At 39.1% G+C, this 16,499-nt stretch overlaps 1 protein-coding gene across 1 annotated transcript in view; it reads right to left on the bottom strand.

Annotated features, from left to right (window-relative positions):
- The window catches only part of LOC306755138 (forkhead box protein J3-like), a 77,254-nt gene that overhangs the window by 55,914 nt on the left and 4,841 nt on the right, over window positions 1-16,499 (bottom strand). Inside the window, exons 2-3 of the mRNA XM_079239411.1 lie at window positions 11,832-11,955; window positions 11,093-11,571 (exon numbers count right to left, since the gene is read on the bottom strand). Of these exons, the coding sequence (XP_079095537.1) occupies window positions 11,093-11,461 (369 nt within the window). The 5' untranslated portion in view covers window positions 11,462-11,571; window positions 11,832-11,955. The remainder of the gene's footprint in view (window positions 1-11,092; window positions 11,572-11,831; window positions 11,956-16,499) is intronic.

The following is a 16,499-nucleotide window of genomic DNA, read 5'->3' on the forward strand; positions in this document are numbered from 1 at the left end:
ACCCACAAAATAATTCCATCTCAATGTCTGAGGTTGCTTTCAATATAAGAGCTTTATAAAGTATTCCAAAATGTTCTAACATAATCTCAAAAGGGGGGTTTTGACTTTGAAACACACCCACTCCACCATCCACCCACACACAGATGCCCTTGTTTCTTTGATAGGACAACTGCTGACTAAAAGCATTCTTTAGCCCCCTACACTGACTTTACAATCAGAATAAGCTTTTCTAAACAAATACACATTTTGTAAAATTGTACCAAAAACACAATGTGTCTTTTGAAGAAAATGCAGAGTTTGCACATCACTTTGGTTGTATAAATGTAAAACAAAATGGAATTTTGTGGGGTTTGGGGGTTTTTTTTGTTTTGTTTTGTTTTTTTTAATGAGCAGCTTCTGAAAATACTTCTCACCTTTGCACCAACTTATTAAACAAGGTCAGCGTTATGCTCATACAGACCTTTCTGAAGACAAACTTATACAACAACGCTTAAATAAGAGCTCTAACACTTGTATGATAACACATAGCTGTGTTCAGGATTACTTCATTCAAAGCTGAGTGCACACCTAATCTCCAGTCCTAAACTGAAGAAGTAAAACATCTTTTCAAATTCATGGGTCCACACACACAAAGCACAAGCCAAATCAATAGCATACTTTGTGGCGCTGTATAACTTTAAAATATATATAAAAACATTTTTTTGAAAAGAACTTGGTCTCACAAAAGGAACGCTGCATACCATATCTAATGATAGTGTGAACAAGGTTTTTACAAGGACTATCACTCTGAGGGAAAAAAAAAAAACAGGCACTTAAGCACACCGCTGAAACAACAGTGAACAACACTGTAACAAAACAAAAAAAAAAATTTAAAAAAAAAAAAAAGGAGGGTGGGGGTATAAAGAAAAAAGCAGGATTACTGGAGAAAGGAGCTGGTTGGGAGGAACTTAAACTGTTGATTAAACACAGCAGCAGCTTCTCTTCGCCTCAATATTTTCAATGCGGATGTCCAGAACATGTTTGTCGTAATTATGATTTGTGCAGCACAGCCATCAAATCTTTGGTATGTGATGGAAGAAAAAAAAGAAAATCCAAACAAACATTGAAACACTAGAGTTGGGGTGGCAAAGTCCAGTCCTTGCAACCTTTAGACATGTCCCTTCTCCATTACACCTGAATGAAACGAATGGCTCATTATGGGCCTCTCCAGAGCTGAATGACTTGTGCTCAGAGAGGGTACACATCTAAAAGTTGAAGGATAGTAGCTTTCAAAGACTGAACTTGGGCACTAGAGTGTGTGACTGCGCCTCCAGTCTACTGCATTACTGTACTTTACAGCCGCTTTATCTACAAAAGAGGCTACATATAGTGAGCATGAGAGGACATTCATGCAGGGGAAGCATGCTAGTAGGTGGCAAATGGCTCAATGAGACAAGCTAAACCTCTGCTGATGTTTACATGAACCACATAAGTCCTCTGAGGTAGACCCAACTAAGCAACTGCCACACTTTAATCTTTACAGAATCGGGACTTAAATACACCATGCAGGAAGCTGTTATTTATCTGGACCAGCTAAAAAAAAAGCACCACATAGAATCAGCCTTGGTCATAGAGGGATAATGCCATAAAACAAATAAAGTGTCATCAGAAATAACTGATGATGTGACCCTGCTGTGGTGTCTTAACTTTATTCAACCTTTATGATTTATTTCTATTACAGTAGCAGCAAACTTTGTTATCTGCATAAGGAATTTTAGCTATTCTGACTGTGGCGGTATCTCCTTCCCTTAAAAGCATTGACAGAAAGCCAAAGTCTGAGTGAGATTAGCAACATTTTGATCCTCTCACTGCAACTAAATACGCTGAACTCATAAGTTAAAGCTTCCATTTGGACTCTGATTATATCCACCATAAGATCTGTCTTGCGCAGCCCACCACCAGTGGTGTGCAGCAGCGGTATCTCTTGTCATTTCCTCTGTCTGGCACACCAGGCAGTTAGCTCCGAGAGCTCAGTAAAGATCCGAGTACACATGGAGGATGGGTATTCCCCCATTCCATGGCTCCAGGTCCATGTGTCATTTTTACTCTTGCTGTACATCACATACCACTTGGTGTGCAACTCTCCTCCCTTCACTGGTGATATCTACCATAATGCTACAATGTTGCCAAAAAGGGCCATATATTCAAACCACCACATGTGAAGGCCTAATGCTCCATCTTCAACTAATTCTAACCCAAAACCGTAAACCAAATGTCAGCCCTCATTTTAGTGGTCAACTTTGGCTAACCGCATACATACGGAGGAATCTGTGCTTTTGGACCTTAAGAGTATTGAAATACCAACCAGTCAGACTGGTGTAATGTGACATGTAAACTGGAAAAGCTCAGGAACATGCAACAGTTTTGTAAGTGTTAGTAACACAGTCAGGGGTGAAACTCAATAACACAGACATCTGTGGCATTTTTGCATTTGCCTTTATCAGAGTCTGAGGAAAATACAGACAAAATCACAGAGACGCAGAGATATGCTGAAATATGCAGCTGCAGACACACATTTAACTCTGCAAAAGAAAATGTCTAACTGTGTAAACGGAAAGATAGACACATGTAGCTCTGCATGCACATTGCACATGCTCTTTAAAAGCTGAATACTAAAAGCATGCATCGTCTGAAGCTTCAGCAACAAAATGACTCCACCCATTGACAACAGAGACCCTCAAAAATGTAAGCACACTTGACGCTGTGCATCGACCAACGCTGTGCTCTGCTACAGAGCTCATATGAAGCAGGAAAGTAAGGTAGCCAGAATAATGGCCATGATGATTCATATCAGGTGATTGTCTGTGACATGCGGCGGTCAGCCAAAGGCCAAAGGCCACCGGTCCACTGCCCCCTTCACAATGTCACATTAGGCCGTGCTAATTTGCAGGCAATTAGCTTGGCTGGATGGGAGACCGCCTGGAGCCACCAGGCTTGAAGAGAGCAGGTTATACAGTGCAGACTGCAACAAGCCGTGTGGTTGAAGTAAAGGTCTAGACTGTGTTTCTGTGGTAAATAATGAGCAGACCTTCACATTTCAATGTCAATATGATGTTGAAGTGAGCTTTCAATGGCGAACATTTTCCATTGTTACATTTATCATAAATACAACAGAATAATTTCCATTTAGTTTCTCAATAACGTGATGAATGGCCTAAGTGCATAACAGAGCTTCACTGTTATCCAAGCATGAAAAAGTAGAAAACAAAACCATAGAGGGGAGTGGGAGCAATGTGTGTCTATTTTACAATGAAATTTTCTGGTGTCATCCTGTATGACAACACTGGGTGCTGGTGGGAGGAAATTACACGAGCAAAGACATTTCTTATCAGGAAAGACAAGGTAGGCTGGGGTTGTAAAGTTGTAACAAACAAGCAATCCCAAATAGGACTCTCCCCTTGCTGCTTTGTCCCTTTATTCAAAGAAACAAACACTAGAAACAGTGTTATGGAATGGCTGCTGAGGGTATTTTCACTCTATAACATTTCACTCTAAAAACACAACTTCATCAGTTGCCTTCCAGCAACACACTTATGCCTAAAAAAAAAAAAAAAAAAAATGTTATATTGTTTTCTGTTACTGCTGTTTCTCAGCTTTGCACAATTGCAAGTAGTTTAAATCAAAACATGCACATTGTGTACATCAGCCCAGTTTTTAAATGATCAGACAACTCTGTCACTTTGCAAAAAGGGGAAGAAGTTGGAAAAACAATAAATACTTTTAAGGTGACTAGATGAATCATCTGCACAACATTAGGCCCTTTTAAACACCACTTTAAAGCTGGGAATGATTACATTTCATTGTCCATTAGCATCATATATGAAAGTACATGCGCACACTGTGGGGTCAGTGCTGGTCTGCAGCTGATACGCCTTTTGAAGGAAGTCTTAGATGTGAAATGATCTCTGTGTGTGTATGCGTGTAGAAGTTTTTGTGTGTGTAAAGGAAACCAGGTCTGACCAAAGACAATTTTATCATTAAGCTGACTACACACACAGCTTGCTGTGTATAAAAACAAGCTTGTGTTTGATTTACTGATTTATTACTGTACTTTGTTTGACTTAGAAGTTTTGATTCATTTAGATGATTGAGTAGCCCTCTGTTTTAGTAACATGACATGTTGCACCAGTGGAAGCATATTATCTATCTATCTATCTATATATATATATATATTTGATCATCACGATGCACTGCTTTGTTTTGTCTTTGTGAATTACAAAAGCAAAAGTGCTGCAGCTTTATAAATGTATATTCTTTATGTTAATCCCTAACGTTTCACCAACCTGGCCAAATGATCAAAATATTTTAACATGTGACAGCTGAATTTGTTGACAGTGGTGAGGATGTGAGGTCTGTTGGAGACAGTCCTAAAAACAAGTCAAATGCAAAGAGGAATAATATTACTGACAAACTTGTAAATTGCTGTCTTGTTCAGTGGTTGCAAAAAAGATAGAAGTAACAACTTTGATACACTACTTTGTAACGTGGAGTTTAAAATCATGACTTCAGTCTTTTGACCATTGCCATTTTGCTCCTTTGAAACTGGAAGACTGAGAATGATCAGAGGATCCAAAGACTGAACACAGGAATCTACATCTACCCAAAAAGTAACTATTTTATCTTTGGACCTAGTAAATCAAGCAAATGGCTATTTTTCTGCCTCATTAAGTAATAAGGACAGCGCTGTGTGTTTTCTCCATTACCCTGCTCTGTTCCTTATTTCCATGCAGTTGGATTGCAAAGGTATTTCACTGGGAAAAGAATCTGACAGTATAAGCAGTGACATACAAAATTACTAAAGAACTGAAAAATGGAAGGAAGACAAAAAGCAACCAAAGGAACGGCTGTGAGTCTGGTTTCCTGCTGTGCACCCATTATTAGATGTGGCAAAGGTGGCCTCAAGTGTGGAGCGACACGTGGAAGTGAAAAGGATGTGGGGGCTGTAGAGGGCATGGGAAAACGGCGCTATGCACACTGTAGGACAAAAGCTGAGAAAGGGAGAGGCTGGTAAAGATAACATAGGGAGATAAAACTGTTCCAGTAATTCTAAATAATACTGGAATGATGCAGCCTGATGCAATGCTGTTTGCATTCCAGTTGTATCTCCACTCCAGTTAATTCCCCTCCTTAGAAAAAAATGAAAATTGTGTGCATGCTTGCTACACAAGATGGTTTTAGAAGCTTCAACAAGCTCCATAAACAAATCGCTTATGCATGCATGTGCTACTTAATTTCAGGATATTTTTTGTTACAGACTAAACCTCTGCCGCAGCTCCGAAGGAAGCTTCTCATCATTACTCCTCAGATGAAAAGAGCTCTCTCCATATTCATTTTTCCGGCAAAGACATGACCTTGTAAAGTTGCATGATTACAACAGAAAGCTGGACTTATTTTTTAATGCATATGAAAGAGAGACGTAATGTGGAGAGGTAAGACATGTCATATGATGGGTCAATCGGTGTATACATGTCTGTGGTAAAGTTGGAGCACGTGTATGTGTGGTGTGTATGACTGTGTGTTGTCCTGATTTCAACTCTGCCGTTCCTGCACTCTCACATTATCATACAGAGCAGACGGAGTGCGTGTGCTGGGTAGTAAAACTCTCCTCTGCTCTCTGACAGCCTACCCCCACCCCCCACCCCCTCCCCTCCCATCTCATCTCCTGCTGAGCTCCCTGTGTGTAATCTGTAGACTGCACACGTACACTGCCTACCTGCGTGGGAGTCTCTCTATGCCTGTACAAGCGTGTGTTTGTGCATATGCATGTGTGGCACAGGGTGAAGGAGACAGACAACCTAGAAGTACCACATAGAAGGTGTTTTCTGAAAGCTACTGAATCGTTCATCTTGGAGGGGGTACTAGAAACACGTGTAGGTGTGGGTCTGTGTGCGTATGTGCGTGTGCGCCCGTCAACAATGTCTGCCAAACGTGGCAGCAAGGCAATCTCTGTGTCTGCATCTCACTGTGTACAGCTGACAGCAATCACCTGAACTGGAATGAACCGGACTTATGTAACGTTCCCCATGACGGCTGTGGCCGATATAAAACAAACCCCACTATGTGGAGTGGGGTCATCCAGGACACACAACTTGACAGCTTTTTCTCAAAGACTGTCATCAAGGTAACACAAAATTTAGTTTACTTTACAAGTTTCCAAAAGATTGCATTATGCAAAAGTCACCTATTTTTAAAAAGGTTTATTCTGCAAATTTAGGCACCCTTTGGTGTAAAATAACAACAATTATGCTCGTCTATAACAAACTAAATAAATCCTAAGATACTAATTAGAAAAAAAGTATCTAATTATATAATTATTTATGAAATTACCCCAGGTACCATCTCCATCTCCTTCAGCCGACAAGCAATCTGATCCAGCAACAGCTTAAGTTAAGTGGTGGCCACCCAGGAAGTGGAGTCCTACACAGGACTATTCATCCACTCAAAGTTGTTGTTGCTTCTAAAAATTTCTGTTTTATAAACCAGTAAATGAGTCAGACTTTATTTGTACAGCACATATATATGCAAATGGAAGCAAAAGCAAAGAACAGTAGAAACAATAAATAGAAAACAATCCAAAGACATTTTGACCTAAAACAAGGCAAGTACATGTGTACTGATGAGGGCCGCATGCCTGTGAACAAAGTTCAGCTTTTGTGATACAACACAGAGTCACAAGTCCAGAAGTGGAATGCAGTCTCAGTAATACACTCGACTACATTGTATCATGTTTATACATCACAAGTCATATTATACTCATAATAGTTAACAATGACACTGCAGATCACACACTATCTTAATGTGGTGCAGCCCCCACAACTTAACACTGTTTTACTGGAGACAGTTGACAATACTTTAAAAGAGATTGCTTAAAATTTATATTCATGCAGATTCTTTTAATTTATCATTTTTTATATCTGTGCGATGAAAACTGGAATCAAGTATTGAGTGATTTCCTAAGTTTTGGTATCAAGTTTGAAATTAAAATATTGTTATAGCCCTGGTATAATTAAAACTGAAAGAAAACATATTTTACACACGCACACACAGTGTATATATATATATATATATATATATATATATATATATATATATATATATATATTTTATATATACAAACACACATATATATATTTTATATATACAAGCACACACATACATATACACATACACACAGATATATTATATATATCTATATATATAAGTGTGTGTGTGTGTGTGTGTGTGTGTGTGTGTGTGTGTGTGTGTGTGTGTGTATTTATATGAGTGTGTGTAAAATATATTTTCTTTAAATTTTAATATTACCAAGGCTGTAACAATATTTTATTTTCAAACTTGATACCAAAGCTGAGTTTGAGTTTTGCTGGAAGCTTCTTTCTATGGTTTCATGGACAAATGCCAGAATAACCACAATGCCATCAGCTTTGTGTCTTAATGATGCTACTAAAATGCAGCCACACACACAAATCAATGAATCCTCAAGTATAATTATGGGATACTAAAACATCCTGGCACTCCCATATAACCATCAGGAGAATGCAGTCATGAGCTGCAAGGAGAAAAAGCCAGAATGGTCTCAGTAACCCTTATCCCCACTCTGCAAACAGAAAACTAATTGATTGAATTTCATGTTCAGGTAAGGAGCTCTGCCAACACAACCTGGCTTGTATCATAACCTTTTTGTCTCCATTTCTGGCGTGCATCTGCATTCAGTGAACGGCGTGTTGAAGATTACAGATGGGGAACAAACAAGTTTTGTGAAAGGAAAAGAAGAAGAGAGGAAAAGAGTGAGTGACTAAGAGGGTGAGTGAAGGGAGGGGAGGGGGGTGGTGGAGTGCAAGTGCTTGGGAGATGAAGATAGAAAGCGAAAGGGAAGAGAAATAATGAGAGAAGAGGAAAAACGTTCCCACTCTCAGTGAGATGAATTGGTTGATAGTTTGCAGACAGCCTTTTCAGTGCATCAGTAGGACTATATCCATCCCCTTCTTCACTAATAAGGCAGAGAATCCCCAAGACACAACCGCAGGGATCTATTCATTTGTCTCCAATAACACAGCCACCTTTCTGCTCGTATTAGCCAGGATTTGCATAGCTACATTTGCATAAGGATTTAATAATGTCATCTGAATGAGACAAAATGCATCTGTCAATCATTCTCAGTTCACTAAAAGGTTTCTGTGCTCTTTGAGGCAACCACTGGATCAGGCTTGTGCACACCAAGCACGAGTGATATGAGTTCCATAGGATGTGATTAAATTTAGAGCCAGTATTGAATCTGCTTGTTGAATCCGATTTATTTTGAATCCCCCATCAAATGTGGGCTGGAACTTTTAATTTTTAAATATTAAAGCTATAAATAATTCAACTGGAATTCATATGATATATTATGAATGTAAAACTATATTGGTTTGTCAGGTACTGGCTGAAAAATCAATTTCAGATATCTTCAAAACATCACCAACAACCACCTCTTGTTTAGAGCTTTAATGTTTTAAATGCAGGTTGGAGTATGACCCTTATTTTTCCCTGCTGATTGTTTAAATTTTAAAAAGCTTTGCCATTTTATTTCTGCACCTGTCAAGTGGGCAACTCATTGTAGGCTTCATCATGTTCAAATTACATTTGATGTTCTCTGCATTTTGGTTGAGAAACAAAAAACCCCAAAACAATACATGCACATGTATGATCATGATGAATACAGAGTATCTTTAACTTACACAAAGCATAAAACCATTTTAGTCCATAAAATGGGTAACATTGTTGGATTATTCAATCTGTTAGATGACACCAAGTTGTCATAATGATAATATGAAGTGTGCTGCATGTGTGTAAAAGCAAGTTTAGACTATGTGTGTTTGTTTGTTTTTTTGTTTGTTATTAAACGCTTTACGTTGGGGAGGGGGCATTTACAGAATATACTCGCATATACTCTGCCTATCCAGAAAATGTTCCTGCACACATGCCTGCTGTGGTATCAGGAGAATAGTCCATCATGCTTATTTACAAGCATGAAGAAACTGAAACTGAACGCAAGACGGGAGGCTTGGTCCAGAGGAAAAACACTGTAGATCTACACGTTTTTTTTTTTTTAGTCTGTCATCTATGCTTGCAAAATCAAACCAGTCCAAAGGCACAAGACCTGCTGCCAATATTTAATTTCATTTTGTTAAAAGCATGAGTACAGGTTCCTGGTTTGGAATAAAAGGTTGCCAAGTTTAACTTCACTATGGATTTCCCCTTTTAGCTTTTTCTCATACATGATTATGTTAAATTTAACATTTAAACTGCATTTTAGAGGTGATTTCAAAATATAGCACAATATACACATTGTGTATCACAATAAATCCATGAAATAATCACAATATTGGTTATTAACCGAACTGCCCAGCCCTGCTTTAAGATGATTCTGAGCAAGTTTTCCTTCAACTACTATAGCAGAACTATAGTTCACTTATTATGCTTCATTTATTGTAGTATCGACATGTAAACATTTTGTTGCAATGGTAATTCAAAGGTTATAAGTATATGCCGACGGAATATTACAGTTTCTTTAGAAGCATGATATAAATAAACTTATTTTGACCACTTCCTAAGCTATGAACTTTCATGATGAAAAAACAGATGACTGAATCCAGATATTGCCTTCTTACTTAATTGTCTGGCACAATATTTTTATTCAGCAATCAACCATTTATGAAACCTCAGTAAAAGCTACTGTACATGCTGGTATAAGCTTGTAAAATGCTTTTGTCCCTTGTGCCATCAGGCTGTATAATGCAGCCACCTCAGGGAGAAGCAGGCGAAGAGTGCTGGAAATGTCATAAACATCCTGTAGTGCTTTATAATTCCTTTTAATCTTTTCTAAATCTTTTTATCTTTTTTATTTCTCTTTGCGCATGTTTTTTAGTGTGTGATTATTTACTTTTTATTAATACCTTCTTTATGTGTCTTAACTTGATGATTTCTTTTGATTTTGCCTTATAACTGTTGTGATGTGAGCAACAGAGTATCACAACTTCCTACAGGATCAATACAGTGTCCGTTGTCCGTCCGTCTGTCTGTCCGTCTAAATGAGAGCAAGCCTTTCTCTAACTGCACTTTTAGTAAAAAGGAGTTTTGCTAATAGAGGTGGTAAATGCATGTCAGCTCATTTTTCAATATATTTCATGTTTCATATTTCACACTTCCCTATTCTAACTGCTTCACACAACAGGAGTGATCCGCAGTAGAAGGCATCGCACACACTCATCTGACTGGTCTTCTCCCAGCATTGACAGCCGTTTTGCAGACATGTCTGTGGTTATTTAGCAGCGCAGTATGAAACAAGCATCCCCTGGTTGGAGACTAAACTTCGACTGGCTTCTCACTAAGAGGGGTTTTATTGTTCTTATCGTCACGAGTGTGTAATCAACTCATTAGTTTCACCGGGGGACAATGTTGTCGGCATCATCTCTGCTCTACTGTTTGAGTGAGGGAAGAAGGTGCAGCATAAAAAAAGAGGCAATAATGTATTTCAAATTTATTTAAGCTCACCCTTCAGGCTATCATTAAATCCCCCCAAAAAACTAATTGCTGTTCCCAATATCACATTTAGGATTTTTGTCCATGAAAATAATCCTGTAATAAAACAATGTGTATTTGGGCACATACAAAAGTGCTCTTTCTCTGTGTCCACTTGCTGCAGCTGCTCAATTTTAGGGTTTTTTTCAGTAATCTTGAGTCTTTAGTTTGAACACACCTAAAATCAGCTGCTATCTTGCTTATCTTGAACAAACCATGGTCCTTGTCACCAGTTCTCTATGCCATACGTTTACCAGGTTCCTGTTTCAAGAAAATCCTGGTTGTCTGAACCCCTTTCTTTAAAACTGTCTTTTGTATACAGGTGGGGTTTTTTTGGACCAGTACAAGGTGAACCCAGTTCAACTGTGATCTATAGCAATAAACCCTTATCAACAAAAACAAGGAAGTAGATACTATTATCATATTCAAACCAGCTATTGCAGCTAAATCTGGAGAAAAACATCACTGCTATACAGTTTATCATTTCTTATCTTACCTTCCAGCCACTGCCTGCCTCTCTGTAGTAGGGGAAGTTGTCACAGATCCACTGGTAGATCTCACTGAGGGTCATCCGTTTACGTGGTGAGCCGTTGATGGCGAAGGTAATGAGGCTGGCGTAGCTGTAGGGAGGTTTACCATCTCTGTGCTGTGCAGCTTCCTCTTGATCAAGCGTTGTTCCTGGATCCAAATGTACCATTTTCTTACCAGGCCCATGTCCGTGGTGATGATGGTGGTGATGGTGGTGGTGGTGCCCATGGTGGTGACTGTGATGGTGTCCAGCATCAGCTTTCTGGATGGCTGCCCTCATACTGAGCTGGGGAAGCCAGTCCATTGAAGTAAGGCTACTTTCCAGCTCGGAGGTCATGGTGCTTGTTGGTTAAGAGGTCAGCAGGGAAGGTGAGAGGCTCAGTGATGTTGTGTGTGGAGGATCTCTGGTTCACTGAATGGGCTCTGTGCAGCAGTCTTGGCTCAGGCCTAGAAAGAGCAAGAGATTTGTTTACTATGCCTATTCATCTCCTGTAGCTGGAGCAGAAAGCACAGTTGGCTGGCAGAGACACAGATGACAACTTGCACATATGTTTCCAAATACAGTTTAACTAAACGTTTCATCATTTCATCACTTTGTCTTTAACACTATATTTTATGTGCAATATAAAGCACAGATACAGAAAATGATCAATTATAAAATGAGTAGAAAATAGTTTAGGGTGACAGGAATGAGTTAAATGTCTTACTCTTCCCATTTCCTTCCATCTTTCTTTGGGCCAAAGCATCTGGGGAAGTCACTGAAGTAAAAGGTAGAGTCCTCCCCTTGTGCATGTTCACAAGATCTTCATTTGGCCGCTGCAATGGCTGCTGCTGCAACGTTCAAGCACAAAACCACACAAGATGGTGAGCTTGCGCTGCCAGACAACCCTCATAATATATTAATATCGCACAATCGTTCGACTGGCCTCGGCATCTGTCCAACCCGATTAAAAATGTTCTCCCTTTCTCTGTGTGTGTTGTGTCTATCTGGACTGCCTTAGAGTCTCATTCCTTCCAAAGTGGAAATGGCAATTGGATCTGCAGAGTGACTAAAAGCTGGGGAATTGTTTTCACAAGTGCCTGCCAAATGGGGGGGAACAGCTCGGGAGGAATTCCAACCCTCCAGAGGAGCTGAAAGGCTCGTCCCCTTTCCCTCTCTGTCCCCCCACCACCCCCAAACACACACACAGAGACACACACAGACTCTCTGATCCCTGTCAGATAAAAACAAACAGAATTTAAAAAATGCTCTTTTTCAGTTTTATTATTGTAGCTATTTTTAAAGCAGAAATTAATTTGGCAAAAAAATGTCCCAAGCGCTTTACTTTATATTAGTGGTGGGGACTTTTACAAATAGTTTAAGCATGATTCAGAAAAAAGAAAAGAAAAAAAAAAAAAAAAAAAAAAGGACACTCATTTGGTGCACAGAAGAGAAATTACTCATCAATTGTTCTGTAGTTCTATCAAATCACAGAACATTTTTAGATTTGTCACTTGGACTGAGAATGTCATGCAACTGTTACTCATATAAAAGATGCTACATTCAGATCGGCCTGATTCTACTAAGAAAAATATTTACTGCTGGTGGATAATAATCATTTACACTTTAAAAGGATACAGATTAGTGCCATGTCAATTAATAGTTTGTAAAATATTTAAACTCCATATTATTTGGAAATAAACACCTGACCCTTTAGGTGTGTATTGTCCTTTAACAAGAAAGGGAAAAATGCCATTCTCCGACCATAATGTATACAATCAAGGTGTGTGATCTTCCCCTAAATGTAACCTCTCTCTCTTTTAGCGGTCCTCCTGGTGAGCCCAATACACCAGCATGGATAACAAAAGTGGAAATACCAGCGCAAACCCCTTTTGTAATTACAATAAGAAAACCCAAATGTTTGGCAGCAGACTCGTCAAGCCGAACAAGCCAGGCATTGGGATTATGGAGGAGACAGAGGAACCAGGGAGCTTGAGGAGGCTTTTTGCACAAAACCACCCTCATCTCCTCCTCAAGGCTCTATCACTGTGGGTGAAGCCATAGCCAAACCACTCTCCAAATCCCTGGAAGCCAGCTTAATTAGTCCGCCTTTTTTCCTGAGGTTTCACTTGTGGTGGGTAGGTGGAGATGGGGGTGGTGACACACAGGACACAGAACAACAAGTACTTATTTTCCCCTCATTAAAAGGGGGCTCAAACTGCAAATCAGCCTGCCACAAGCCCCAACCTGCTGTGGCTGTTGTTGAGAAGTTTGGGAGCGTGGGCTGGCTTGCATAGCCACACGGTGAAGCTTCACACCACCACCCTGATGAGGTGTTGGGATGATGAGCAGTACAGAGCAGAAAAAGAAAAGGAGGGCATGACTTTGCTTCTGGAGAGAGAGGCCATGTTGGGCTGGTAAACACAACCAATTACCTAGTCGACTCAGTCAACTGGTCTCACACGGACTGGGCAAACCTCAGTACTGTGCTTACTCCTAATATTTGCTGAGCTTAACATCAGCCTCAGAGACCTGCATAGTATCAAGAGAAAAATAATTACTGCAGAGAAGATACCCCACAGCATGAAGCATTTCTACTTTGGCAATTGACTTTCTATGGGAATATATTGCAGAGTCAAGAATGTAATGACTTTCCAGTACTAAGCTCTACAAAATGGGTGCTTCAGACCATAACAGCAATTCATCCCAAGTGGTCGTTCATGTTTATCTTTATTGGCATTCACACCAGGGTAGTCCGGCAAACTTGTTCCGATAAAGCAGGGATTTCCAAAAGACTTCACGTCTTCCTTTGGTTTGGTTTGTGTCAAACTTCATTTAAATGAAGTGGACCAAAACACCTGGGCAACGCCATATAGTTAAAACAACCGCTCACAGCGGGGTCAATACTCCCACAAAAACAGATTTACAGGTAAAAATTACATAGTATAAAACCATGCAGATGGATATTTAATTAATGCAGGTGGAATTGTTTTTCCTTTCTCCTTTTCTCTCTTTTTGTGGACAAGACGAGTGTATAGGCACCAGGCTTGCCTTTACTGTGAAGCCATGCACAAATATTTCCAAACCATTCACTTCTTCCAAGGAAGGTTCTCACCATCACGCATACAGAGCAGCCAGTGAGAAATTTTTCTGCTGGTTCTGTGATTCAGGATAAGAGAACATAACTGAACCGAGGGAAGGTGGATGATATCTGGTTAATGCAGCATTTTCCTAATCAAATGACTGAAGTTCCCACGTAGCAAAATAACAGACTATATGATGAACTCTAGTAGTTCAGTGTGATATTATGCCAGTTTAAAAAAAAATCTTAAGATTAAGGTCTGCTTAAAATGAAACTTCATATATGTTTACAGTGTTGTTTTCCCTATTTCTACTATAAAAAAAAAAACAATAACATAACAGTATCAATCAAATTAAATATAGGCACAAATACATAAAAGGGAGGAAGGCATGGGGTGTATTTACGATTACTTTGTGTGTCAACGCGCAGGTCTGTATGTTACGCATAAACAGGTTGGGTCCAGATTTCAATGTGAGAAAACAGGTCCAGTTGGGTCATCATCATGGATTCTGGTCAGCAAAAATTGTGCAGGACTCTGGTCTTGGGGTTCCTAATTTAACTGTAGTGTGCAGAAGCTGTTGACTTTTTTTTTTTCTTCCTACCAAAACAATAATCTGCATGTCTTCCTTCTTCTTCTTCTTGATGCCTTATGGCAGTTGGCAGACATCTCTTTCTGTCTGGTCCCTTGGTATTTTATTTGCAAGTGAACTGAGACCCTGGCTATAAAGCAGGCTAGAGTCTGCATCTTTGGTCCACATCAGAGTGTGGTTGGAGTTCATACTGCGCTAAACAAATTGTATCACGCTGTTTAAAGCAGACCAAACAGCATCAGTGTGAACGTGTCCTTAATGCACTGAAATAATACAAACAAAACAACATTTAGTGGGAAGGATAAAAATGGCTATTATTATTGCTGCTGCTTTAGTTCAAGTATTGAAAGGTATGGACACAATTTTAAATTGTCAAAACAAGTACACATATTCATTTAAACATACTGTACTTATTGTAGACTTGCTACAGAAAATAAAAAAAGCACCTTGGTGGTTGAAGAGTAGGCTAAACCCCTGATGCCTTATTAGGGGACTGGAGGTCTGAAAATATCTCATTCAGTTAGCAGTTCAGATCGACACTGAGGTAATGGAGTAAGAATAAACTGGAATTACATGATATTAAAAAAAGAAACAAAACTGCTTGTTAAAAGAAACAACAACCTCAAACCAATCTGGGGCAACTGATTATGAAAAATAACCCCTAAGAAGAATTTATATGTCTAAGTGCCCGTGCCAAAACTGCAGCCTAGCAGTCAAATATTTCCCTATCGGTTTGGTGTGTGCTGGTGGGAGCTCATCACTTGCATACATTATTGTAATAATGTTCTATAACTACCATTTTGAAAAGAGGTTAGCTATAATAATACACTACAATGCTTCAACACTAAAGGGTGTTTATATCTAGCTTTCAAAATGCACAAAGTTAGCCAGAGGAGCAGCACTAATGAACATAGTATTAGAAGTATTGTGTACTTGCTTTGACATTACCATTGGGAGCCCTTTCGATCACTGTGCACAAATTTTGCTGAGGTTGTTTCTCACAGGCTGATACTTTGCTCATCAGAATGGGGGGAGTTTAAGTGTTGCAACAGACTGAACAACAGTAATGTCTCTGAAAAGAATTCAAACAAAAACTTTTTGTCTAAACAAATTATTGCTAAAAAATTTTTAGCAAGTACAGTATGTGTGCTGTGCACTACTGAAGGTCACAGGCAGTTGACCAGCAAAATGCTACAAAGGACATGCTCCATCCTGTATTGTTATAACTTGAATGAAAACAGTACAATTACAGATTTTATGCAACGGCATTATGTGGCATGACTATAACACACCTGTGTTTTCTAAGTCTGTCTCATGTAGGCAAGCAGTCATTTTGAAAACACAACATAAGAGAAAATCTTAGCCAAAGGGGACTGCTCATCTAAATTACTTTAACCTTGGAAATGGACTTCTTCAGTTTCCAAGTAATGCAAACATCTAGTTTGAAGTAAACTGAATTAAACAGTCTGCATACATTGCAGCCAAGGTGATAACCCCCTTTCAACAGACAATATATAAAATAATATGAACAACTGAATAAAACACAGTTTCTTAAAGTCTAGAATTTATATCCTGGGAAGTGCTAAGATTCTATCAACAATGGATATACTACAAAAGCATTAATTGGTTTATCACTTTGACAGTTAAAATTATGACAATTTTAGCAGGACAAAAGGAAAACCAATTGCCAGACTGTCAAGTTGTGCTTCCTTTAACAATCCAA

Source organism: Telmatherina bonti, assembly GCF_933228915.1.
Source record: "Telmatherina bonti genome assembly, chromosome: 4".
NCBI classification, from domain to species: Eukaryota; Metazoa; Chordata; class Actinopteri; order Atheriniformes; family Telmatherinidae; genus Telmatherina; species Telmatherina bonti.